The sequence below is a fragment of the Dermacentor silvarum genome, chromosome 7 (genome assembly GCF_013339745.2).
Source record: "Dermacentor silvarum isolate Dsil-2018 chromosome 7, BIME_Dsil_1.4, whole genome shotgun sequence".
Classification (NCBI taxonomy): Eukaryota; Metazoa; Arthropoda; class Arachnida; order Ixodida; family Ixodidae; genus Dermacentor; species Dermacentor silvarum.
The window spans coordinates 25,011,423-25,036,897 of record NC_051160.1 but is presented as its reverse complement, the minus strand read 5'-3'; the positions used below and the strand labels follow the sequence as shown (position 1 = coordinate 25,036,897).

General features: G+C 44.3%; 1 protein-coding gene across 1 annotated transcript in view; it reads left to right on the top strand.

Moving 5' to 3' along the window:
• Positions 1–6: 6 nt before the first annotated feature.
• The window catches only part of LOC119458772 (uncharacterized), a 42,081-nt gene continuing 16,612 nt past the window's right edge, over positions 7–25,475 (top strand). The window contains exons 1-8 of the mRNA XM_049670964.1: positions 7–133; positions 3,615–3,671; positions 8,818–9,015; positions 18,263–18,331; positions 23,768–23,821; positions 24,076–24,120; positions 24,369–24,422; positions 24,677–24,730. Of these exons, the coding sequence (XP_049526921.1) occupies positions 13–133; positions 3,615–3,671; positions 8,818–9,015; positions 18,263–18,331; positions 23,768–23,821; positions 24,076–24,120; positions 24,369–24,422; positions 24,677–24,730 (652 nt within the window). The 5' untranslated portion in view covers positions 7–12. The remainder of the gene's footprint in view (positions 134–3,614; positions 3,672–8,817; positions 9,016–18,262; positions 18,332–23,767; positions 23,822–24,075; positions 24,121–24,368; positions 24,423–24,676; positions 24,731–25,475) is intronic.

The following is a 25,475-nucleotide window of genomic DNA, read 5'->3' as shown; positions in this document are numbered from 1 at the left end:
CTGGGCGGCGGCATGGGCGGTGGCTTGGGCAGTGGCTTGGGTGGTGCTTTGGGCGGTGCTGTGGGCAGTGCGGTGGGCGGTGCCTTGACCAGCACCGGCGGAGGCATGACGGCTACTTTGCCGGGTGGTTCGGGTAAGTGCAGCTGTTAATTACTTAAATACGGGCTGCAGATACCATTCAGTTGGCGTTGATTCGAAATTCTGCCGCTTGGGTGACAGAACTCTGAAGTGTACTGTCTTTTAAGTAAAAAAACATTTCTTTCACATTTGCGCGTATTTCAAGCGCATATGGGGTGAAACCCAAAAGAAGGTTAACCAATAATATTTATTCATTTATTCATTTCACATGCTGTCAATCCCTCATTGGAATATAACATGTAGGGCAAGTACAAATGTTAGCATTTGTGAACAATAACGCAAATATAAATGCATTATATAATCACAAGACTGTTTGTGCAAAAGTTCTTTCTTGGCTAAACAATAAAATTAAGTACACCATCGCAGATTCAAGATATGAGTACAATTTACAACCTAGAAAATTTTTAAAAATGAGCAAACCAATTCAATAAAAAGACGAGTAAACACAGGTGATATAAAATACGTGGTGAACATGATAAACAGGATACAGTCATGCATATAAATCACTCATAAATGAAAGCTTTAGCGCACAAAGATCAGTAACAAATCAGACTAAATAAATCAAAGCTGTAAGGCGATTAGATGTTTTTCTACTAACAAGGAGTTGCTACTAATGGATTCACTCAGATTATTCCACTCTCTTATCGCTAAAGGAAAGAATGAATGCTTGAAACAATCGATACGAAAAGAATACACATCGAGTGTTTGTGTGTGATTATGTCGTGTTGGTCGTGTTTCAGTTCTGGAGATGCATCTAGAGGTATCACTGTTATACTGGTTGTGTAGAAGCTGGTACATATGCTTAGAACGGGCTAGTGCTGTTCAGTTTTCTATTGTTAAAATTTCGCCTTCGTTAAATAGTTCGGTAGGCGAGTGTGTTTATGTTTATTGTATGTATACCGTAGTACTTTCCTTTGCACACGTATAGTTTCTTTTAATTAGTCGCTTAGTGCATTGGAACCAGACAGGATTTGCGTACTCAGACTGACCTTACAAAAATTGTGTAAGCCAGAATTTTTGTATCGGGTGGTGCTAGTTGGAGGTGTCTTCTAAGAACAAAAAGGCGTTTTATTGCAGTAGCTGTAACGTTGTTTATATGGAAGTTCCACCTGAACTCATGTGTTAATCTTAATCTGAGGTACTTGCGTTCATAAACTCTTATCAGTGGCACGTTTTTAATAGTGTACATAAAGCTCGAGTGGTTTTTTTTTGTTGTTTTTTTTGTGATTGACAGAACAGATTTCCTGGTATTGATGGTCATCTGCCGGTCGGTACACCTGTTCGACACTGCTTTCAAGCTGTTGTTTAATGTTATCTGGTCATCATGTGAGCTAATATTTCGATAAAGAATGCATTCGTCTGCAAATAGTCTAGTGTTTCCTCTGATTTTTGCTGGTATGTCATAAAAAAAATTACAAATGAAACGGGAGATAGAACGCTTCCTCGGATAACCTCAATGTTACAGGAAAACTCCAATGTTACTGGGAAATCCCCAATGACTGGGAAATCTGCCCGTTCACTTCCACAAATTTGTTGCGGTTACTTGATTTCAACATTGATTGATTAGAACATTGATTTCTAATGGCATTCCCTCTGAAACAGCACAGCAAAAAATAGTCATTAGCCTGCTTGTATTAAAAAGGCTTTTCATGTACTTCAGTCTGTCATTTTGCATGTATTGATAACCTTTTTCCTGACCTAACCTTCTATCTATATATTGTAGTTACTTATACCTGTAACGAGACCGGCCGTATCTTTTCAATGCATTTTCTTTTTCACTGATGTCCTTACCATCTCTTGCTTTTCTCGACTGTTGACCATTTATTGTTTTCATCCGCTTTGAATTTCATCGCTTCTGAAAGGTGGACGTTCCCTAAGGTACTTGCAGGGTGAATATTTCGGCATTCCGAAATACCGAGTCGTCTTGGGACTTTCGCTGCACCAGACACATGCCTCGTCCTATTGCGAATATTTGCTGTGGTATGCTATATGGTCCTCAGGCAGGCCAGTTCATGGACTTCGAATACCTAGGCATTTCCCTTCATTTTGCATGTTAATGCGATTAGTGTTATTTACCTACTTAAGGCATTTTGAGCCTAGTTATGTATCCTATCTATCTATATAGCCTCGGACGCCGACCCAGTGGTGCCAGATTTAAAGGACACATTTGAAATGGAAATCGACTGAGTTTGCATTGGAGTGGAAGAGTTTCGACTGAATTAGAAATACCTTTTCTGTTTGTTTATTTCCGATTTTATTTACAATACCCCATCCGCCTCGTGAGAAATAATACACGAGGGGTGGGTACAATCACACTCGTAATAATAAACTGAGCACGAGTAAATTATGCAGGCCTTACTATGCGCTATTGCTCGTGGAAATAACACCTTCGAAAGTGTTTTAAGTGCAAAGCACTTCTTGGTGAACATTTGCCACTCTGACAGTATCTATCTGTCTGTCGATCTATCTATCTATCTATCTATCTATCTATCTATCTATCTATCTATCTATCTATCTATCTATCTATCTATCTATCTAGCCGCCTACGTTTTGGTGCTCTCATGGGCGTATCGTTAACTTAGTATTTACCAAAATTGGCATACTATGATAACGGTGTATGACGAACATAAATTATTGGTCATGACATGAATACCATGACATGTATGTCATGTAGGTGATGAAACAGCTCCCTACGTCTTGGTGCTCTCATGGTTGTTTCGTTAACTTGGTAGGTACCAAAATTGACAGTGTAACAACAGTGTATGACGAAATGACGGTGATGATGATAGGTCATGACATGAATGTCATGGCATGCGTGTCATGTAGGTCATGAAACAGCAGCCTAAAATCACAATGCCCCTGCGAAAAAAACATTACCACTTAAAATCCACTGAAATGGGTTCGGACGTGTGTACTAACGGAAGGAAACACTAAAGGATGATCCTAGAAGCCATAGTCATGAGCATGACTCAGGAAAATTGACAATGACTCAGCACAAATAGATTAACACTCAAAAACTACTAACATGGGTTTGGACGTGGGTACTAACTGAAGGAAACACTAAAGGGCGTTGGTAGAAGACATAGTCATGAGCATGACTCATCAAAAATGACAATGACTCAGCGAAAGAAGATAATCCTCTAAAATCACTGAAATGGGTTCGAACATGGGCACTAAGTGAAGGAAAAGGCTAAACGTTGATGGTCCAAGTCATAGTCATGAGCACGACTAAGGCTTTCGCCTTAAGGTCTCTTAGGCATAGCTAAACGGACTCGAGGACTCATGACATGCATTTCATGTAGGTCATGAAATAGCCGCCTACGTCTTGGTGCTCTCATGATCCTTTCATTAACTTGGTAGGCTGCCCGCAGACTGTTTCTCATAACATCGATTCCCACAGGGCGTGAGATCTGCCGGCTTTTTAAACAGTCCAGGTTAGCATACGCAGTTGATGAACTTTTCTCTAACTTTCACAGTGTCTGGAGCTGGTTCCGGTCGTGGAGCATCATCGTTCGGAATGGGAAGCACAGGTGGTAAGTTTACTTGCCGTTTCTCTGCAAAATGAAACCCTTCTAGAGTTTCGAAGAATGAAATCTCTCATCAGCATTATTCAGGCAATTTTAGAAAAGCCTTCATTAAAACCAACATTCACCTAATTGAAAACAAGCGTGCTTACACGATTTCGTTATGAGCAATGGATGGATGGAAAAAATTGAGGTCCATTAGCTCGCACTAGTCTTCTAGCCCGAAGCAATGACCACATCAAGGCCCTACTCAAAAATCAGCAGAATATTACACAGTGGTGTATAATATATGTATACATATTAACCGATTTTTATGTCTGACAGGTGCGTTTTGTAGAATGGTGACTTTTTATTATTTTCTTCGCTTTATTTCCTCAGATGTTGTCTTAGTGGAGGCCGAGACAAAAAGTGTAAAATACCTGAAGAGTTCTGGGCCCCCTTTACATAAATACATGACATTTTATCGTTCGAAATTCGGGCAGGCAGGTTATGCACACTTGGAATTAAAATCCAAGTACATGATTCGGAGCTGTTAAAATGGTTCAATTCCAACCAATAAGCAATGATAAAACTGTGAGAGCAAGATTAGGAACATGCAAGTGACACTTGGCGCATATTACAAGATCCCCAGAAATATACCAAGCACAGTAAAAAGAGTCAAATTTCTATCGACTCGCACAAGCATATTTGTTGCAATAAACTCAGTAGTAAACAAGCGAAATTCATGTAAGCAACTAGGAGCACGCGAAGAATGCTAGACAAGTCACAAATACGGCAAAATGATTATGTGATGTTCGGGAGCATTAAACAAGTGAAGATACCTAACATCTTTGTTGCGAGCTACCTCCGTAGGTTAGTTGAAAGTTTACCCGGTTTTATGTATACTGTAGTACTTCAAGTTTTTATATCGTACCCCAGAGTAGTATGCTGTAACTTAGTTTCGAGTATGCAATTGTGCAATAAAAGGTCCGTTCTAGCCATTCTGAAATACCCTTTTCTATCTCATATATATATATATATATATATATATATATATATATATATAACCAGTAGCTCCAGATAGCTCCCCTTTTGTTCCTATCAGAGAACCATGAAAGGTGCTCCGAGAACCATTCAACCAAGAGCTGCAGTTTTCTTACCTGCACCAGTAAAGTACCCTCGTAGTTTATATTGATTTTATTTGTATCACGTATATTTGACAGTTTAAACAACATATACCTTGTTTTGTGTGCGATTAGGCGCAGTCGTTTTGTTTTCAAACACAATGATAGTTTTATGGACTAAGCATGCACCGCCATAGATTTCCAAGATATTTTATTTTTGCCTGTAAAAAAACGTTGGTATCATCCCCATACATTATGAAATCAGGTAAATCAAGTATGGCACTGTTATTATTTATATATACTAAGAAAAATAAGGGTCCTCATACAGATCCTCAGCAGTGCCGTAGCCAGGAGCTTTGTTCGGGGAGGAGGAGGGGGGGAGGGGGGTGGGGGCGCTCATGTTGCAGCGCGACCTGCTCTGTATAGAATTTGTCGAGGGACAAAATACATGAATAAATACTGCATTGTCATAGCCAATGCCATTGTGTATTAGATGCTGCAAACGAATTCTTGAACGCTGTGCATTGTCAAGACAAATATGAATTTTTTCATGAAAGAATATATTCGTATGTGTCAAAAATTGTGGCAGAAATAACTGATGTGAATGCTTCCACGTTTTTTGTCTATTTAATAAGTAAAAAAAGATATCATGCGAACTTTAGAACCATATCAGTTCGAAAGCAGCAAAGCACTGCATGCAGCTGATATAAAAAACGTAAAGGTCATGAAATGAACAAGTTGAGGAGATATATTTTAATGAATCTGTCATTCAAGAACCTTGCTTACATTTTTGTACATATGCAACGGCCAGGTAAAAACCTCAATGAAGTTGTCCTTCGTTCCAATGTACTGCGCAGGAGCTGCTGTCACCGGTCGTGTATTGTGAGTAATTACACCGAAATTATAGTCGCAACAGAAAGTACATATAAACGTTCTACAAAATATACATTAGAAGTGCGAAGATACAATGGAATATACAATTGCGAAGATACAGCTTGATAAAGGTCAAAAAAGTGTCGCCGGAAACAAAGTATACACAAAACCTCGCAACAAGATATTTAAATATCTTAAAATTTTCTGCTCCTTCTTCTCAATCATCTTGCATTGGTGGCATTGCGGAGGGTACAATTGCAGAAAAGTCCTTTGACATTGTCCTGTGCTTTGCGAACCACTGGTGTAACTGTGCTAATGCGTGGTCTATGAATGGAATCAACACAGGGCCGCGATTTTGTAGTGATGTCTTATGACTTACTCTACTCTAGTCTTATCATCCACCGCTCACGGCCGGCTGATCCCGTTGATAACGCGAGCGGACCGTCGCTCCGACCACTGACAAAGCGCGATAAGCGCGAAAAGGCATTATTACCAGTAAGGCATCGCTACAATTTACCGGCCCAGTTCTACGGAAATATTATTCAGCAATTTCTGATGCAGCGCTCCCACGATCCTGCTGTCGGACAACGGTTCGTCGGCTGATGATTTCCACATCCAGTTTTTTTTTTTTTTTTTGCCCGTTCCTGTACTTGTGCAAAGATTTTTGATAATGAAGCAGCCACATTCTTGCGGTCATTTTCTATCGCCTGCTGTGCCACATCTATGTTGTCAATGGCGACGCTCCTGTCGATGTTCCTGGTCTGCGGATTCTTTGACAGAGGCAGAGTCCCCGCTAACACATCCTCCGCCACATGCGGGCTCACAAGAAATACCAGTGACAAAAGTACCAGCAATAGACTATTTACCTGAACTGGACTTTCACCACTGCCGCTTAATTTTATCTCATCTAGTGCAGTGATCACCAGTTCAAACAGATTCACAAATGAAAGAACTGCATCATGCTTTTCCAACCAGCGCGCTTCATATAATCCCAAAAGTCGCTGCCTTGCCGACTCAGGACACATCAAACTTATCATTTCTCGTAAAACCTGTTAGCGGTTAGGAGATTTGCGGAAAAAGTTGGATGTTGTCTTTAGTGTTCAAAAACAGTTTCGGATATCTGTGTCGGAGCATGCCGCACAAATAACTAGGTTGAGGGTGTGGCTGGCGCAATGTCTATATAGTGCGGCTGTATGTTTCTTGCGGACGGCAGCTTGTACACCATTCGTTTTACCAGCCATCGAGCTGGCACCATCATAACTTTGGCCACGAAGATGGTGCATGTTAATTCCAAGGTCTAGCAGAAATTTTGTAATGGTTTCGGCAAGAGCCCTGCCACTTTTGTCCTGAATCGACACAAAACCTAAAAACCTAAACCGATGCCGTTGGCATCATTGTTTAGGTACCTTGCGCAAACGGTAAGCTGTTCGATTCCAGCAATGTCCGTCGTTTCATCAGCAAGTACGGTGAAGAAGCCTGTAGCGTTTACTTTTGCAAATCGACTTTCTTTGAAATCTTTACTACAAATTTCTATTATTTGGTTTTGTACACCTGGGCTTAAATACGAGGTATTACTGGGGCAACTTTCCAAATGGTTCTTCAGATCTGTATCTCCACAATCAACTTGCATGTGAAGAAACGCTCTGAAAATACGAGTTTGTTGAGCAGGGGCTTTGCTTAAGTTCATAGGACCACGGTCTCTACGACCAGGAGAGCCAGACCTTGTCGCCCGCAAGAAAAGAACTGTCTCAATAATAGGCCGTTAACATTCTTCTGTTTTCTCTTATTTTACATTGCCTGCCCTGGTTCAGCTGATCGTGCACATTGGAGGCGCTTCCTGAAAATGTTTGGGGAAATTTATCAACTGCCAGTCACGGTGATCTCTAGCTTATTCTTGTGTGTGGAAGAGCCATTTCTGGAACGGCTTGGACACGATGGGCTCCGGTGCGGGCATGTTGGGCCAAGTTTATCGGAACATTAAACCCATAAAGTTCAGGAATCGAAAATATTAAGCACGCCTTTGGAAATGTCAGTGCACCTTTCGCGTCAAAAGTTTATGAGAACTTTATACCCATAAAGTTTCGGAATTGAAATATATGCGCTCCGTATGATTCAGCGGCCGCCGCGAGATGCCGCGACGCGCCCGCTCGCCATCGAAATGCCCTTGAAACTTAGTGCTCGGATGGTGCTCCTTGCGTTATGTAACTCCAGGTGCATGGCTGTTGCCACGAAATCCAGCCCGAGTTCACAATGTTCGTGCCGAAATGTCTTTTCGAGCGTGCAAAAGACATTGTAGGATGATTCCCGGCGCCGGTGGTTGTTTTGGTCGGCGGTGCGGTGCATGACAGGATGAAAAAAACTTCGAGGAGGGGTGGGGGCTGAAGTCCCATCACGCCCCCCCTCCCCCTCCCCCCTCCCCCTCCCCCCCCCCCTGACTGCGCCCCTGATCCTTAGGAATCAACGGCGATCACCGCACAGCAACGACGCTACGGGAACTGTCATCGAAGAAAGCAATTAACTGCTGCACTGAAAGCCGTGTCACATTGTGTGACACCGCATTGTCACATTGTGTGTCACGTTGTGTGACCCCGCAGCTCTGTAGAAGCAGCCACGTAAAGGGCATGCTAAACAGCCGTCTTGCGTGTCCTGCTTCTCGATAGATTGCGCTCACAAATATAATTCGGATTTTCGCGTGATTTCTGCTGCTGCTTGTTCTTGATTGCGGAGGGGTCTCTTGGAGTGCACAATGTGATTGTTTTAGGTGTTTCTCGCCGTTCTTTCAAATTGCTTCCAGGAATTCAAACAGGTTCTTCGCAATATCATGTTGGAATTTACAAACATTTGGAGAATTTGGTTGCATTTTGAATTAAGATGTTACAATCAAGAACTATGTGGATTCTGCCAACTTTTCTTTTGTTCTTCATTCAGTTAACTTTCAGGCAGGCTGCTAAAGAAGATTACCCCGGTTTATAATGTTATCATCTGCCTTTCCGAGCAAAATGAACACGCTTGACGCATCTGACCGGTACATCTATCGCTCATTAGCCGCCTCACTTCGATACATAAGTGTTATGCAAGTTGCCTGGCTATTTAATGCCTAGTTTGCTTGCCTACATCTGTAACCCATTTTTTGAGGTTGATTGTGACGCAAGCTCTATTATCCTTTCTCATTGGCTCAGGTTTAGCCGGTGGTCACTTGGGTGGTGTCTTGGGAAGTGCCACGGGTGGTGCCTTGGGCAACCGTCTGGGAGGTGGCATGGGCGGTGGCTTGGGCAGTGGTGTGGGTGGAGCTTTGGGTGCAGCTGTGGGCAGTGCGGTGGGCGGTGCCTTGAGCAGCAGCGGGGGAGGCATGACGGCTACTTTTCCGGGTAGTACTGGTAAGTTCAGCTGTTAACTACGTAATTAAGGGCTGCAGCTACCATTCAGTTGGTGTTGATTCGAAGTTTTGCCGCTTGCTTGTCAGAAGACAAAGCTTGTACTCAGAAGTGTACTGTCTTTTAAGCAAACAAGGTATCTTTCACATTTGCCCGTATTTCATGTGCATATGGGGTGAAACTCAATACAAGGTTAAATAAATGATATTTATTTCTCTATTCACTTCACATGCTGCCAATCCCTCATGGGATTTTAACAGGATAGGCAAGTAGAAATGGTGGCATTTGCGAACAAGAAAGCAAATTTTAATACAATATATCATCACATGAGTGTTAGTGCAAAAAGTTTTGCTTGGATAAACAGTAGAATTAAGTACACCATCATAGATTCAAGATAGGAGTACAATTTATGATAATCTAGCAAAATTTGAGAACATGAACAAACCAATTCAAGAAAAAGACGAGTAAACACATGTGATATAAAATGCGTGATGAACATGATAAAGAAGATACAGTCATGCATATAAAGCACTTATAAATGGAAGTTTTAGCGTACGAAGATCAGTAACAAAGCAGACTAAATAAATCAAAGATGTAAGGCGATTAGATGTTTTTCTACTAGTAAGGAGCTGTTACTAATGGATTCACTCAGATTATTCCACTCTCTTATCGCTAAAGGAAAGAATGAGTTCTTAAAACAGTCGGTGCGAAAAGAGTATTGATTGAGTGTTTGTGTGTGTTTATGTCGCGTTGGTCGTGTTTCAGTTTTGGAGGTCTATTTAGGGGTATCGATGTTAAACAGATTGTGTAGAAGCTGCTGCATAAGCTTCGAAAGTGCTAGTACTGCTCGTTTCTGTACTGTTAAGATTCCGGCTTTGTTAAGTAGTTCGGTGAGCGAGTGTGTTAGTTTATGCTTATTGTACATATGGCGTAGTGCTTTCCTTTTCACGCCTAGTTTCTTTTAATTAGTGGCTTAGTATATGGGGGGAACCAGACAGCATTTGCGTACTCAGGCGGACCTGACAAAATTTTTGTAAGCCACAAGTTTTGTATCAGGTGGTGCTAGTATCAGGTGGTGCTAATGCTAGTCGGCACACCGACTGCAGATGATTGCTTTCAAGTCGATGTTTAATGTTACGTGGTGATCATGTGAGTTAATATTTCGATAAAAAATTCAGTTGGCTGCAAATAGTCTGTTTCCTGTTAATTCTTCTGGTAGGTCGTCAATAATTATTAGAAAAAAGTCGTAGTTTCGCCCGAAAGGCGAAGCATAGATTGCGACACCAAATTAGTGGACAGCTATACGAAGTAAGGATAGTAGTTATTCCGGCCGTATGAACTTGTAAACATGGCATACTTATTAAATTAACAAGCGTGGCGTCACGCTTGCACAAGAAAACATGAACGCATCTCATTCGATGACCGCGGAAACACACTGTCGAAATGCTGGAGAGAGTAGGCGCTGCAGCAGCCGCGAGCGAATTGACCTTCGTGCTGCCGCTCGTATCAACGCGAACTAAGCCGCAGTAAGGTGCAGGTTCTTCTGGTATCACTTCTTCACTTGGGCGTCCAAGGTGCACCACCGGAGACGGTGTACGCAATTGAAGAATACTGCCGTTATGGAGAGCGGTGATACGTTGGCTCTAGGCTTCCGATGGATTGGAAGCAGACGCGGATTAAGGCTGACGAAAATTTGCATTTACAAGAACTATTTACAAGAAATAGACATTGAACTGCAAGGTGTAACTGGCACCCATAGGCCAACCCTATATCGACAGAGCTGATAGTGCATAGCACCTCAAGAGGAGTCCAGAACGCTTGGTCGGGGCAGCGGGGCCACGTTTTCTACCCTTCAATGCCCCGCCCCAAGCATTTACAGCCCAATCATCACTCAGTGGCTATGAGAGTGCTCCGCCGGTGCACCAATTGCCAATCCTGTACGAGGATCGTCGTGCGAGTGGTCCACCGGCTATCCCAGCATTGAGCTTCGTCCACGCACCCTTTCCTTTACCTCCTTTTACGGTGTTTTCTTCCCTCCCAAAAAACAGCATACAAAAAAGTTACTCCACCTCCCGCTAAAGGGAACCATGTGTGGATGCGAAGCAGCGGGGAGATGGTTAGCTTGAGCGGGAGATGATTTCGCGGCAGCGGCCCGAGTGCTCATCGCGGCGCTGCACAGGAGAGAGAATGAGGCGCGTGCGCTCCGTCGGTTTCATACCGCGGAACTACCGTGGCGCCCCCATCGGAGTATGCAGCTGTCGCACCACCTGTCGTGCGCGCCACTCCGGATTCCTAGAGAAGAGAAAGGAGGGAGCGTAGGAGAGGAGAGAGAGGGGAAGGCGACGCGCATGCGCTGTGGGGGTGTGGGACGCGGGCGCCGCTCCGTATACCTCTAGGAATCCTCTATAGAGGATTCCTAGAGAGAACGGGGGAGAGTAGGAGAGGAGAGAGAGAGAGAGGGGGGAAGGGGACGCGCATGCGCTGTGAGGGTGTGGGACGCCGCGGGAGGGACGGACAAAGCCCCCGCCATAAGCTGCTTCGCATCTAAAAAAACGCACCAAGGGGGGAGGGTTACAAATGCATATCAGTCGTACTCCCGTGGCGCATAGCCACAGAGCCCAACACAATGGGCACAATAAAATGCCAATAAACAGACAGCACCTGCAAGCTAAAGCGATCGCCCTATGCTGTCACCCCTTCCCCATTCGTGCCTCTGTGCACCTTTAGGAAAAACCGATAGCGTAGTAGCTGCGGGCCGTAGGTCAATGAAAGCTGTCAACGTGACACTTTAGGCTCGCGTACCCCTGTTGAGTCAATGCTTGCTCAGATACGGTTTTCACGACGGTCAATTGGCAACAGTCTCCGAAACGGGTTTCCAAAACGGTTACAATGGGACAGGTGCGTGCGGTGAACGGTGTTCACGCGTTCTGTGCCGATGACACGCCTGGCCAGCGCACATCAGTAAGCAGCTGTCATCGACCCCTTAGGTTTTGCTGTCAGGGCGACCGCACGAGATGTACGGGTCGAAGCACCAATATCACTCTTCTTGAGGTCAGCTTTGTGCACTGATGTGCACTAATCGCGTCGTGCACTAATGGGCACTAATGGGCACTAACCCCCTCCCTCCCTCCCTCCCTACGGAGCACTCCGCGGGTCTAGAAGAAGGGAGCTTCCGTCCCGCTTCCCTGCCTTGCATGCGCGCGATGGAGCCGCGATCGCCTGCTCACCCTCGCACGGTTTCAGTCGTACATACAGTATACGGCGCGGCGACGATTTCATCGCCCTTGGACTTTATACGAAACCTCATGGTGACGCCGACGACAATGGCGACGGCAGAAATGCTCCTGGAGTGTCCATATCGCAATAATAAAAAAATTGATGTCGTTTAGCTTTGGTTAACCCTGGTTGATAGTGAAAGCTTCAATGCCCTCGCTAGGCCCATTGTCGAGCTGTGGCCGAGGTGTGATTTCGAAAAAATATACAGACATGTGTGCAATAAATACAGTGTTTATTCATCATTTTTAAATGCCTATGAAGACACTGCGGTGATCAGTAAAGTAGTGAGACTTGGTTGCAACTCGCAGCCGGGCCCAACTCTACTCGGGCAATGGCGGCAGTGTTTCCTTTCTGGGTTCCGTAAAAGCCTCAATATAGTCCGACGTAGCGTGAATGCTCGCACGCTATGTCACGTTGGCGAGAACAACAGCGGCTTTAGTTCGACCGATGGTTCGACGTACTGGCGCCACCTACGTATCCGCACGCGCGGCCAATGCGCTCCAACGCGCCCGGCGTCTGATGACGCTCTCCCGCGTTCCGATGCACTATAAACGCGCCTTAATGCTCTCTTGTGGTTTCACCTCTAGCTCTCAAGGTGAAAACTGTTGAGTCGCCGTAGCTGCCCGAGGTAGCGTAATGAAGCTTTCGCTTCAAAACGGGAGCCAGAAGGCTTCATTAGGGGACCCCCGATTATACGAAGGCTGTCTGGGAAATCTGTCCGGTCACTTACACAAATTGGGCACAGTTGGTAACGTACTCACCAATTCAGTAAATTATGGGGCTTGTACATAATGTGATCGCAAGTTTCCTTATGAGCTTTTTGTGGGATACCCGATAAAAAGACTTCGAGAAATGGAGTAGGACAAGTAAACCACCGCTTCTGAGATCTGCAATACTATCACAGGGTCTCGAACTTGTCGCCTATCGTTATTGCGCCCCCTGCACTTCATTTATCAGCAATACTGAAATACTTATGTTAACAATTTTGCTCTTGAAGTAATGTATCTACAGGTTCAACCAAAAATCTTAAAAGCAATGAGTCTCGATGGCTTCCATTTTGTTCTTCGGGTTTTACTGTTTCCGATGGTAGCTACCACAGCGATGATTGAAGCCTGTCTACTGAGAGGAGGCTGTTACGATGGTATAACTAACATTGATTTCTAATGCCATTCCCTTTGAAACAGTATGGCGACAAATAGTCATTAGCCTGCTTGTACTAAAAAGGTTTTTCATCTACCGCAGTCTGTAATTTTGCCTATATTGATAAACTTTCTCCTGATTTAACCTTCTCTCTCTATAATGCAGTTATCTATGCATGTAATGACCCCAGATGCATATATATTCAATGTCTTTTTGTTTTTCACCGATGCCCTCGACTGCTGACCATTTATTGTCTCCATCCGCTTTGAATCCTAAAGCTTCTGAAAGGTGGAGGTTCCTTGCGGTTCTTGCAGGGTGTATATTTCGGCATTTCGTTATGATCTACCGAGTCGTCCCGGGAGTTTTGTTGCACCAGACACATGCCTCGTGCTGTTGTAAATATTTGCTGTGGTATATTATTGTCCTCAGGTTCGTGGGTCACGAATACCTGGGCCCTTCCCTTTATTTTTTTATATTAATGCGATTATCGTTGTTTGCCTACTTTTTGGCGTTTTGAGCCTTTCTCTGCATCCTATCTATTTATAATCTTGCGCCGAACAAGTGCTCCAGTTGTCTGCCAGCTTGGGCCACTAGACTAGATAGGTGCTCATAGTCGTGATGCCATCGCGGTCGTTCCATCGTCATCCTTCCAGCTTTTTCATCTGACTCTATTGAATCCGTAGTCTGTCGCCGCGCGCCGTATGCTGCGTGTGCGACTGAAAGCCTGTGAGGGTGAGCCGACGATCGGGGCTCAATCTCGGGCACCCGAGGGAGGAAAGCGGGGAGGAAGCGCGCCGTCTTCCGTCGCGCGCATACCACCGGGGAAGGGAGGGGGGGGGGGGGGGGGGGGCGTTATACTTCAACCGCGCGCAGTCGTGCGCGCTCTATCTTGGAAGCGATCTGCTTTGGGGGCACAGTCTAGGTGGGCCGACGGCTCGTAGCTTGGCGTGCGCTGTGCTCTCGCCGCTCAGTTTGCGTTGAAGCGATAGAGAGCACGAAGATCCCTTCGCTAGCTGCTGCTTCTGCGCTTCCTCACGCCAGCGTTTTGACAGCGAGTGTCCGCGGTCATCGAGTGTGATGGGCTCATGTTTGCCTCAGCGCGCTGAGACCATGCTTATGAATTTCGTTGGCAAGTGAATGTTTACAAATATATATGGCCGATAATGCTACTATCCTTATTTCGTATGGCTGTCTACTAAATTGCTAGCGTAATCGATGCTTCGCCTTTCGGGTGAAACTGCGACTTTTTTTATAATTGCGTGGAACCTTGTTAGAAATGAAATCCTGAATGGTTGAGCCAACAAACAATCTTTTTTGCGGGTTTCAAGAGCTGTTGCACCCAAAAAGCACCTTACTAAAGCACTAAAGCAACGAAAAGTTCACGCCGTAGTTTTTCAAAATTATTTCTCGCAAATGTTGGAATCGTCAACCATAAAGGACTATACTTTTTCGTTTTGGATAAGTGTGGACATACTTTGCGATTGGAGAACTCCCGCTGGTAATTTTGTTCTATTTGAGTGCCACAAAATGACTGCCTAGAAGTGCCATCTCGGTTAGTTGCATATAGCCGCATTCTTTACTGGCGGTATTAAAGAGAAGCTTTCTTCGCCTACAATTCCATGGTTTCACTTCGGTCGGGTGGTCCGTCGGTCGATCACTTGTCGGTTCTCGCCGAGTAGATTTGCATTCACTAAAAAAGATGAAGCGCGTCCGGCGGTGGGATCCAAATTTCGGCCCCCAGAGCAGCAGCCCGATGCTGTAACGACAAGGCTACAACCGCTCTATAAGGATATTTTAATCGCATTAAATTTCACACCTGACACGTGCTTACAGATTTATGAAATGGGACAACTTTGGCAATTTTCCAATCTGCTAGAAAAGTACTCGTCGTTAAGGATTAGTTAAACATTAGACAGATATTTCGCGGTGCATTCAGCATATCTCTTACGAAATATGTTGGGTATATTGTCTGGCCCGACAGCTTTATTCGTGTGAATGTTCAGTAGAAGGTTTAGTGCCCCTGCATAATTTGTTTTAAGTGGACCAAATACCTGTGGGCACGCGGCTCTATGTTCGGAAGGCTCCCGTCATCTATATTAAATACTGATTGGAAATAAGTGTTAAAAGAAATCGCGGCGTTTCGGTTGTTGGCACTAGAAGCCGAAGGTTCCTCATGCTTCTTAGGGTTAAGGTAATTCCGCAATTTCTTAGGCGCGTTCTTCAAAAAGTTGGGAAGAAGGTTCGTGAAGTGCTTAGTTTTAGCGTCCTCAATTTTAGATTTCATATTGAAAATGGCTTTACTGAGCCTATCTCTAGTTGTGTGCACGGGCTTGGCGTTTAGCGTTTTTCGTAGCCTTGTTACTTTTCGTTTTACCTGGATGATTTCGCGTGTAATCCATGGAATAGCTGTGTTTAACTTTTTCGTTTTATTTCGCCTGTACTTACGAGTACAAAAAAATAAGATGTATCTGAACCTATTGCAGAGGACGTCAATGTCCGTAGAGACAAGGATAGAAAATTCTTCCAACAGCATATTCAAAATTGAGGTGATCAATTACACTGACAACGTCACCATTGGAAAATTCAAGAAAGGTCGTGCATGTCTTCGGAGTATGTGTAGAATATTTTATGTGTATAGTGCAGTACGTTAGCTTGAGGTCTGATGTTCCATCTATTATTTTAGTATATATGTGTTCGTAAAAGAAGTGATTGCTCAAGAATACTATGTCGAAAATGTTTGATGCGGCACCCTTCATGCGCGTGGGCTCTGTAACGACTTGGCATAAGTTAAAATGGTGCAGCCTGTCACATATAAGTTCAGATGAAACAAATAGGAACTGCATGGCTTGCCAATCAATATCTGGCAAATTGAACTCTCCAAGTAAGATAAGTGGACCACATGATGCATGACATTCTAAGTAGTTGCACAATATTTGAATCACTCCACTATCAGCCATGGGACTGCGGTAAACGCAATTCACGGTGATAGTGCGCTGGCCTATAGTTAAGGTTTGAAGAAGTATGAAATGGCTGAATGACAATCAACTCATGTTTGTCCTTTACATGATGCTGTCTACTTCTACCGCCTAGTTTTCTGCCATCCTCGACGGCGCTTCCCTTCTCTTGGTATCCATTCTGTAATTCTAATGGTCCAACGGGTATCCATCCTACGCATTACATGGCCTGCCCAGCTCCATTTTTTTTTCTTTATGTCAACCTTAATGTCTTAATGGGATGAAATTTACAGGTGCAAATTGGAATCAGCTAGCGCAAGACCCGGGTAATTAGAGATCGCAGGAAAACTTCTTCGTCCTGCAAAGGACATAAATATAGCATGATGATGATGATGATGATGATGATTATGTTGATGACGATGATTTATACCGTGAAACGAGCATGCTGGTTTCAGAAACATTGATCACAATACACTTTATCTCGTTCATCCATGTTCAACCTTTGCCCAAATGGATTCTACCTGAGCACCAAAATTGATTAAAAACTAAATCAAAAAAGAAAATTGTAGCCTATTGTTTTCGCTTGCAGGCCGGTTCGCTTCTATTGGCTATCTTACAGTCCTACCGGCAGGTTGTCCCTCCACTTGCATAACGTGTGCTCCAACCCTGAGAATAATTTTGTCAGCGCAGCCCGTATGGAAGATGCATTTTGTTCTGCTATGTGATATATTTGACCGTTGGTAATGTAGGAGGTGTTGCTGAAAGCCTAACAGGTGTTACAAGTACTTGGTATGCGTAAGTATTTCCATCATCATCATCATCACCATCAGCCTATATTTATGTCCACTACAGAACGAAGGCCTCTCCCTGTGATCTCCAATTACCCCTGTCTTGCGCTAGCTGATTACACCATACGCCTGCAAATTTCCTAACTTCATCACCCCACCCAGTTTTCTGCCTTCCTCGACTGCGCTTCCCTTCTCTTGGTATCCATTCTGTAACTCTAATGGTCCACCGGTTATCCATCCAACGCATTACATGGTCTGCCCAGCTCCTTGTTTTTCACTTAATGTCAACTAGAATATCGGCTATCCCCGTTTATTCTCTGATCCACACCGCTCTCTTCCTGTCTCTTAACGTTAGGCCTAACATTTTTCGTTCCGTAGCTCTTTGTGCGGTCCTTAACTTGTTCTCGAGCTTCTTTGTTAACCTCCAAGTTTCTGCCCCATATCTTATCACCGGTAGAATGCAATGATTGTACACTTTTCTTTTCAACTACAGTGGTAAGCTCCCAGTCGGGATTTGGTAATGCCTGGCATATGCACTCCAACCCAATTTTATTCGTCTGTAAATTTTCTTCTCATGATCAGGGTCCCCTGTGAGTAATTGACCTAGATAAACATATTCCTTTACAGACTCTAGAGGCTGACTGGCGATCCTGAATTCTTGTTCCCTTGCCAGGCTATTGAAGATTATATTCTCTTCTGCGTGTTAATCTTCATCCCCAGTTTTACACCTTCTCGGTTAAGGTTCTCAATCACTTGTTCTAATTCTTCCCCGTTGTTTCTGAATAGGACAATGTCATCTGCAATTTTAGCTTCTTGCAAAATTCAGTGCTGGTGTTAATATTTGAAGAGGCGTTGAAGATTTTTGTCCTGATATTTGTGGTGGTGCTGGCAATTTTTACTTTGAAAGCGTTAATTCTAGATGTAACAAGCACAAAGCATTTTTATCACCTGTTTTTAAACTTTTTGCTGTCAGTTTAAGCATGGATGCATGAATTTATCATCCTTGCTGCATCTTGTTTGGACAGAGTGATCATGCCCCACGAATCTGTATCCTTGGTTTTGTGAAATGTACTTTTCATTTCCTATATTTAGGTGCAAGTTCCTTCACCACAGGTTACGGAGGTGGTCCTGGAGGCCTATCAAGTGGATTAGGTCATTCGGGTGAGTGCAGTTTCCAACTGGCACACTCTAGCACTGTTTATAGCATTGAAAGTAGTATGCTGAGTAGTATGAGTATACCCGTATTGTAGCCATGTCAATAAAAAATTATATTCGCTTTCCTTAGCCTGCCCACTGGCTATATATTAAGAAAAAATTAGCTCGAAAACTAGGGTCCTAGCCTTTTCTCCTTATTCAAGTTTTTATGTCTGGATCACAAACACCACGTTCCGCGCAGCTGTATCACTTTATTCACTCACCCGGCAATTCTTTGAACTTCCCTATGGAACAACTCTTACGAACAGTCTGACCCTCCTGTCCAGAATTAGTGTGGCTGATTGTGCCTGCATCGCGTATGACGTCAGTAGTATTTCAAGACCTGCAGTGGTAATGGCACTTACATACGCTAGAGAATCGGCAAAATTCAAATAGGGAAAATGCAAGAAAATAAAATATATACATATAAAAAGAAAGGAAGCACAAGTTCAATATACGCTCGCTGCGTAAACAGGTAAGAAATTGAGTATATAGTATCTGATATATTGGTTAGACACAAAGAACGGAATAACGAATACAAAATAAATTTTAGGTAATTGCGTGAAACGTTGTGGGAAATGACATCTTGAATCGGGCTGAGGCAGAATGCGGCCCTGTGGAGGTTTTAGGAGTTCAGGCATTGAAAAAAATCACACAGGAACTCCTCTGGGAGTTGTCTAAGTATGCGTAAGCATTGTGGCCACTTGCTCATCTCCACGCAGCCCGGTGTCATTATCAACGTTATGAAACTTGATCCGACCAGGTGACGCAAGCAAACTTGAATTGATGACGCAAGCAAACTACTGCAGGTGGCGGCGCCATCTGCGTTGATAACGTTCCGATCATTGTAAGCCGTTATCGTTCTTTGGCACCTTATCCATCCGCGTCGAACCATTATCAATCGTGATCAACCGTACAGCGGCGGCGGCTGCGTTACAGTGGCCACTGTAGCTACGTATGGTGCGGCCGCGCGGGCCCTATCTTGAGAGCGATCTCTGATGTGGACAGAGTGCGCCGAGTGCTGATAGCTTCGTGTGCGCCGCGTTGTTGCCGCTTTATTCGCGTTGAAGCGAGAGGCAACACGACGGTGAATTCGCGCGCTGCTGCGGGCCCTATCTTGAAAGCGACCTTCTTACGCGACAGGTGGATGGACCGACGGACGAGTTTCCTGGTTGGGTAGGCATAGAAATACTTACGCATTCAAAAACGCACATGACAAGAACGGCAAAGCAAGGCGAAGTCAACAGTTACTTCGCCTTGCTAGTCGAGATTCCATAAAACTCTAAAACCCGCTATACGAGCACCTAAAGGCCGCTAAAACCCGCTGAATAAGGGCAACAATCAGAACAACGTTTAAAACATGTTTCATTGCGTGGAGATTAAATACATTAGAAGGAAAGCTGCACTGGCCAGAACACTCTTTTTTTTTTTGTCCGTAATAAGATAAAAGATCTAAATTCTTATTAGTAAGCGCTTCTTTTGTGCGACTGTCAATGGCGGAAACTTATTGCAAAACGAAACTAATAAAAGAAGCTTCCATGAACTACAATCACCAGCCGAAAATCAGGTTGAAGCACCGGGTACTGATTAAAGTTACAGAAATAAGTCGCAGTTTCGTTCGACAGCCAAAGCATCGATTGCGATAGGAAATTCCTAGACAGCTATACAAAGTCAGGACAGTAGATTTATCGGCCGCATAAACAAGTAAACATTCGCCTACTAACTAAATTAACAAGCACGGTGTCACGCGCGCACCGGCTAGCATATACACGTCTCACTCGATGACCGCGGACACTCGCTGTCAAAACGCTGACGTGAGGAAGAGCTGCAGCAACAGCGAATGACTTAACCTTCGTACTGCCTCACGATTCAACACCAACTACCATAGCGGCGAGTGCGCAGCGCACACGAAGCAATCAGCCCTTGGCGCACTTAGACTCTGTGCTCATCGCAGATCGCTTTCAAGATAGGGCCCGCGCGGACACGCTCAGCCGCGCCAGACGCAGCCGCCGCCAAAGTAAAATGCCCCCGCTCCCCTCCGGTGCCTTGTGCGCGATAAAAGACAGCCCTCCTTTCTCCCCGCCTTCCTTCCTTGCGCGCGCGAGATCGAGCCACCACCCTTGCCTCACCCTAACACGCTTGAACTCTCACCCACAGCATACGGCCCGCGGACACGATATTAGAGACTTTTAGTATTGCGGAAAATGCTTGCGTTAGCGTTAGCGTGTTACGCACGCTAAATCTTTGCGGAACGCTGTTGGATAAAGTTTTAGTATAGCGTAAGACAACGATGCGCCGCTAAGCGCAAAACCATCTAGCTGCGAGTAGTCAAAGCAGCAAACTGAGCAGCTCGACAACCAAACTAGCCGTGTGGATCCACGCCAAGCCTTGAAACGAGCCTGCATGTCAAGCGCTCGGGCCGAGGGTGCCACCATGTTTGCAACGCTAAAAACTTAGCGAGCGTTTAGCGTCTCCGCTATATTTGAAAAATAGCGGACGCACGCTACCCGCAAAACTGAAATAGCGTTCTGAGCATGCGCAGTCTGACCCCGCTATTTTATTGCGTTTAGCGTGGTGCCATTTCCGCAATACTAAAACTGTCTATTATCCCGCTTGGACATTGCGGTACATTGCGGTGACGCTTACGCCGACAACGCGCGATGGCAGAAATGCGCCCGGGGTGTCCATGTAATGGCTATCGCAATAAAAATGTCCTCGGTTTTATCTTTGTGTAGTCGTGCGTTCTTTGTGCGTAATTATTTGCTGGCGTGGCTGAGTCTGCTGTCGGTGAGATCACGGAACCCCTTTAGTCTTCACTCATGCCGATCTTGCGAACACTTTGGTTGGGTAGCATGTGACTGAAGAAGCATCTATCGTCTCTTCTTTGTTTCGCTTAGATATAACAATCAGCTGGCTGAAAAGACACTCAACATCTGCGTTTGACCACGGCAGCAGCAGTACTGATAAGGCAAAATTAACGAGCATAATTTTTCGGACGTATTTCACCGGAGCCATTTCTCAAGGCAAAATTCTATTAAGCGCGTCTGTGAAAATGGCCAAGAATTGAACTGCTGCAGCTGTAGTTCAGTGGAGGCTAGTGGCACGCGGCACTGTTTTGAACATTCTCAAATTCCGCCCTATTGAAATCTTTCGTAATGGTAATCTTTGGTAAACTAGTAGACCCTAACAGGCTCTGAGTCTGTTCTGGGTCAGTCAGGGCTGACAAGATGGCAAATTCAACGATACGGCAGAATTTTGGGTGCCATTCTGGCTTAAAGTAACAGCGCGAGAAGCAGGGACAAACGAAGAAAGACACGCACACACACGTTTGTCCCTGTTTTCCCGCTGTTCTTATTTCCAACATGAACTGCCAACATGCCCATGTCTCTACCCTTCATAGCTATTCTGGATATTGTCAAATTTCGCAACATTGTCAAATTTTGTAATAGCGGCATATGGAGTCAATCGGAGAGAGTGTAAAAGTCCTCTGAGCCTACTCTGGGCCAATCGGAGCTGACGAGGTGGCTAATTCAACGATATGGTGGAATCTGGGGTGCTATCTTCATATTGTCGAACTCTGCCATATTCCATCACCCTTAAAGACGTCTCTGCTTGGTTCAAAATGGCACCAATTTACAATTTCACAATAAGGCGGAATTTTCCCTATGTCCTGAATAGCGCCCCGGGATAGCACTAATGGACGAATAAATGCGTATCACCCTGTTTGTTGATGACTATAATCGTTTCCTCTTACTTCCAAACGGATGTGGATAAGTGCATGTTTGCGACACGTGAAGCATTAATTACCGTCAAAAAAATCATAACTTCTCGCACCACCAAAGAAGAGGCCAACATTAGTTGAAAACCACTAAAAAAAACCGGCCGCCCGAAAGAAGTGGAACAAATTTTCCCACTAAGCAGCGTAATAAACCCCTAAATGTAGCAGAAAAACCTCTAAATTGGCAACACTGGCCCTGCTGGAGAGGCAACTCTTCTTCAAAATACCGAGTGCGACCATTTCTTTGAATCTTAACTCTTCTTCGAAGAGTACATTGGGGTAATATTTTTCAAGCACACTTGTCATGGCGTGGTTGCGTACTGAACTTGTCGGTTTGCAATTTCCTGGAACACTACTCCTATGAGGCACGAAAATTACTGCATTAATACTGTGAAGCACATTAGGTCCTATGTACTGTCCTACTAGCAGCTGCAGACTTTAGGCATATTTGCTGATCTGTGGTATACTGGCTTACTTGGCAAGCTTTAAAAAGCGCCATATTTGCACATTAGCATGAGCACACTTTATTTTCAGATAGCTGTCCTTTTTAATGCAATACAGTGAGCTTCATTTTACATGTAAATGCCAAGTCCGTCTTCCTAACAACTTTTTTCTTCCACCCTCTCTCTTGAGCCTTTCAATCCCTCATCCCCTCCCCCATGCAGACTAGCATGTACGTAACACATACTGGCAAAATGTTCTGCATTTTAATCAAGAGCTTTTGATCTCCCTTTCTCTCTATGGAATACTGCAATAAAGCTTTAGTAATCCATCAGTGCTGTGACAACATCATGAAGCAAAAGTAAAGTAACAATGCTACAGCTTTTCTAAAAATAAAATGCCAATCACTTATTTAATGTCGAATTTATTCTCCAACCTAATGGTTCCAGCTCCTGCGAACTCCTTGAACGGGTTAACTTTCTCACTTGGGGAGCTGTTAGTCGGCGTGGCCGTCATGGTCGTCAAGCGTGAGATCCACATATTCGAGCACCACAACTTTATGTTGAGATAAGCATTTCCAGGTGAAAGTGTGTAGAACTTGGTCGAGGGATTTATACATCCATGTGGTCATTGAACAGATCAGCAGTCTTTGCAAACACCAATGAAAGGTTTGCTTAACCCAATTCCCACCGCATGTTGTGTCGTTAAATTTTAATGCCGATTTTCTTTTCCCGCCTAGTGGTTCTATCTCTGGTGAAATCCTCATCAGGGTTACTTTTAATACTTAGAGTGCTATTAGCCTGGGTACTTTCAAAATACGGCATATCATCGAATGGGCCATTTTCTCACTTATCATTGGGTAACAGCGCTGTTCCGGCATCTCTGATTCGTTCAAAATGTCAACGTCGTGGAATTTGACATGACAGATTGTCGCAGTGTCCAGAATAGCACCCCTTCTCTACATATAACCTGAGAACTGTAATGATCATAAGCCCAACATTCGTGCGCCACTCTCCAAGCCAACACGAGCCTGTCCCGCACTTTTACGGTTCGCGTTCAGGTCCATTTCTCCATTGCTATCTAAATTCTTCGGCAAACATTTTACCGTGAATACCACTGTATGACGAATCGTTCTTCTACACAATAAGTTTTTCAATGGTAAACATTATTTTTATCTCTTTTAGGATCAGTTGGTGGTGGCCTTGGAGGTGCCGGTGGATCACTTGGAGTTGGTGCAGGTAAGCACAGGTCCCATCACCTTAAACAATTTTGCAGTGCGGAGGATCTAGGAATGTTACCGGGATAAAATATGTGCACTTGTGTGAGCTAACACAAACCTGTCACGCACCTATAGCGCCAACGTGCAGGACCGTTTCACCATTGGTGTCTAAAGATTAGTGCAAGCATTTTGTCTTGAATTTTCACTGTATGACAAATTATACCTCTACAGAGTGACTTCGTCAGGGCTGAACATTGCCCTTCTATATGTTAGGTACTCTTGGTGGTGGCCTTGGGGGTGGCGTCGGATCCCATGGAGGTGAGTGCAGATGCCACCTTCTTAAGCAATGTTCAATGCTGAATTGCTCGGAGGGCTACTGGGAAAGCGTTTTTGCACGTGTGTCAGCGAACGGGAATCTGTCATGAACTTGTAGTCTTCAGAGGCCGATACATTTCCCCAACGTTATCTCAAGACATCTGCAAGCATTTCGTCTCCAATTTCCACTTCATTACAATTAATTCTTCTGCCCAATATTTTCTCAATGCTGAACGTTGTCTTTCTTATAGGATCTGCTGGCGGTAGGCTTTCAGTCGGCGGTGGATCTCTTGGAGGTCGTGTAGGTAAGTGCAGGTCCCACCTGCTTAAAGCATTTGGCAGCCTTGAATTTCTAGGAATGTTACCAGGATAAAATTTGTTCACTTCTGTCAGGTAACACAAACCTGTCACGCACATTTAGCGCCAACGGGCAGGACCGTTTCACCGTTGCTATCTAAAGATTAGTACAAGCCTTTTCACTTGAATTTTTACTATACGATAAATTATTCTTCAGCACATTGACTTCGTCGGGGCTAAACGTTGCCCTTTTATGTTTTAGGAACTCTTGGTGGTGGCCTTGGAGCTGGCGTCGGATCCCATGTAGGTGGTGCAGGTGAGTGCAGATAACCACCTTCTTAAGCAATTTTCAATACTGAATTGTTCGCAGGGTTTCTGGAATAGCATTTTCGCACTTGCGTTAGGTAACGAGAACTTGTCTCGGACTTTTAGTCTTCAGAGGCTGGTAGATTTCACCAATGCTATCGCAAGACCTCTGCAAGCATTTCGTCTCCAATTTGCACTCTATTACCATTTATTCCTCGGCCCTATCTTTTTTTTCTCAACGTTCAACGTTTTCTTATAGAATCTGTTGGCGGTAGCCTTTCAGAGGTGGTCTATCGCTTCCAGGTGTTGCAAGTGAATGCATATATTCCGCCTACTAATGCAACTAAACAATACTAGAGTGCTAGTGTGGTTACTGGGATGAAATGTTCGCGCTTGTGTTACCAATTCACGTAAAAATCAGCGCTAAATTGCAAACTAGAAATGCCGCATTCATTAAAGTCTTTTAAAACGAAGTTGTTAGTTGCTAGATTTCACCTCAGAAGCAGTTTATAGCTGTCTCCCGCAGAGAATCCTTCCAAAATGCATAGGAAACTAAGTCATGCTGCGTTATAGTGGCTCCAAGGCTGTATGCGTCAGGCCGAACAGGTAGCTGACCCACTTCTTTCTTTCACGAGAAGTTAAAGGTGTTATATGCTTGCGCTACCCTTTTTTTCACCTCGGCAGTAAAGTTTGGGTGTTATCATTGGTCTTGACATCAACGCATGAAGGCCTAGCTGACGGTAACCCAGGTGGCT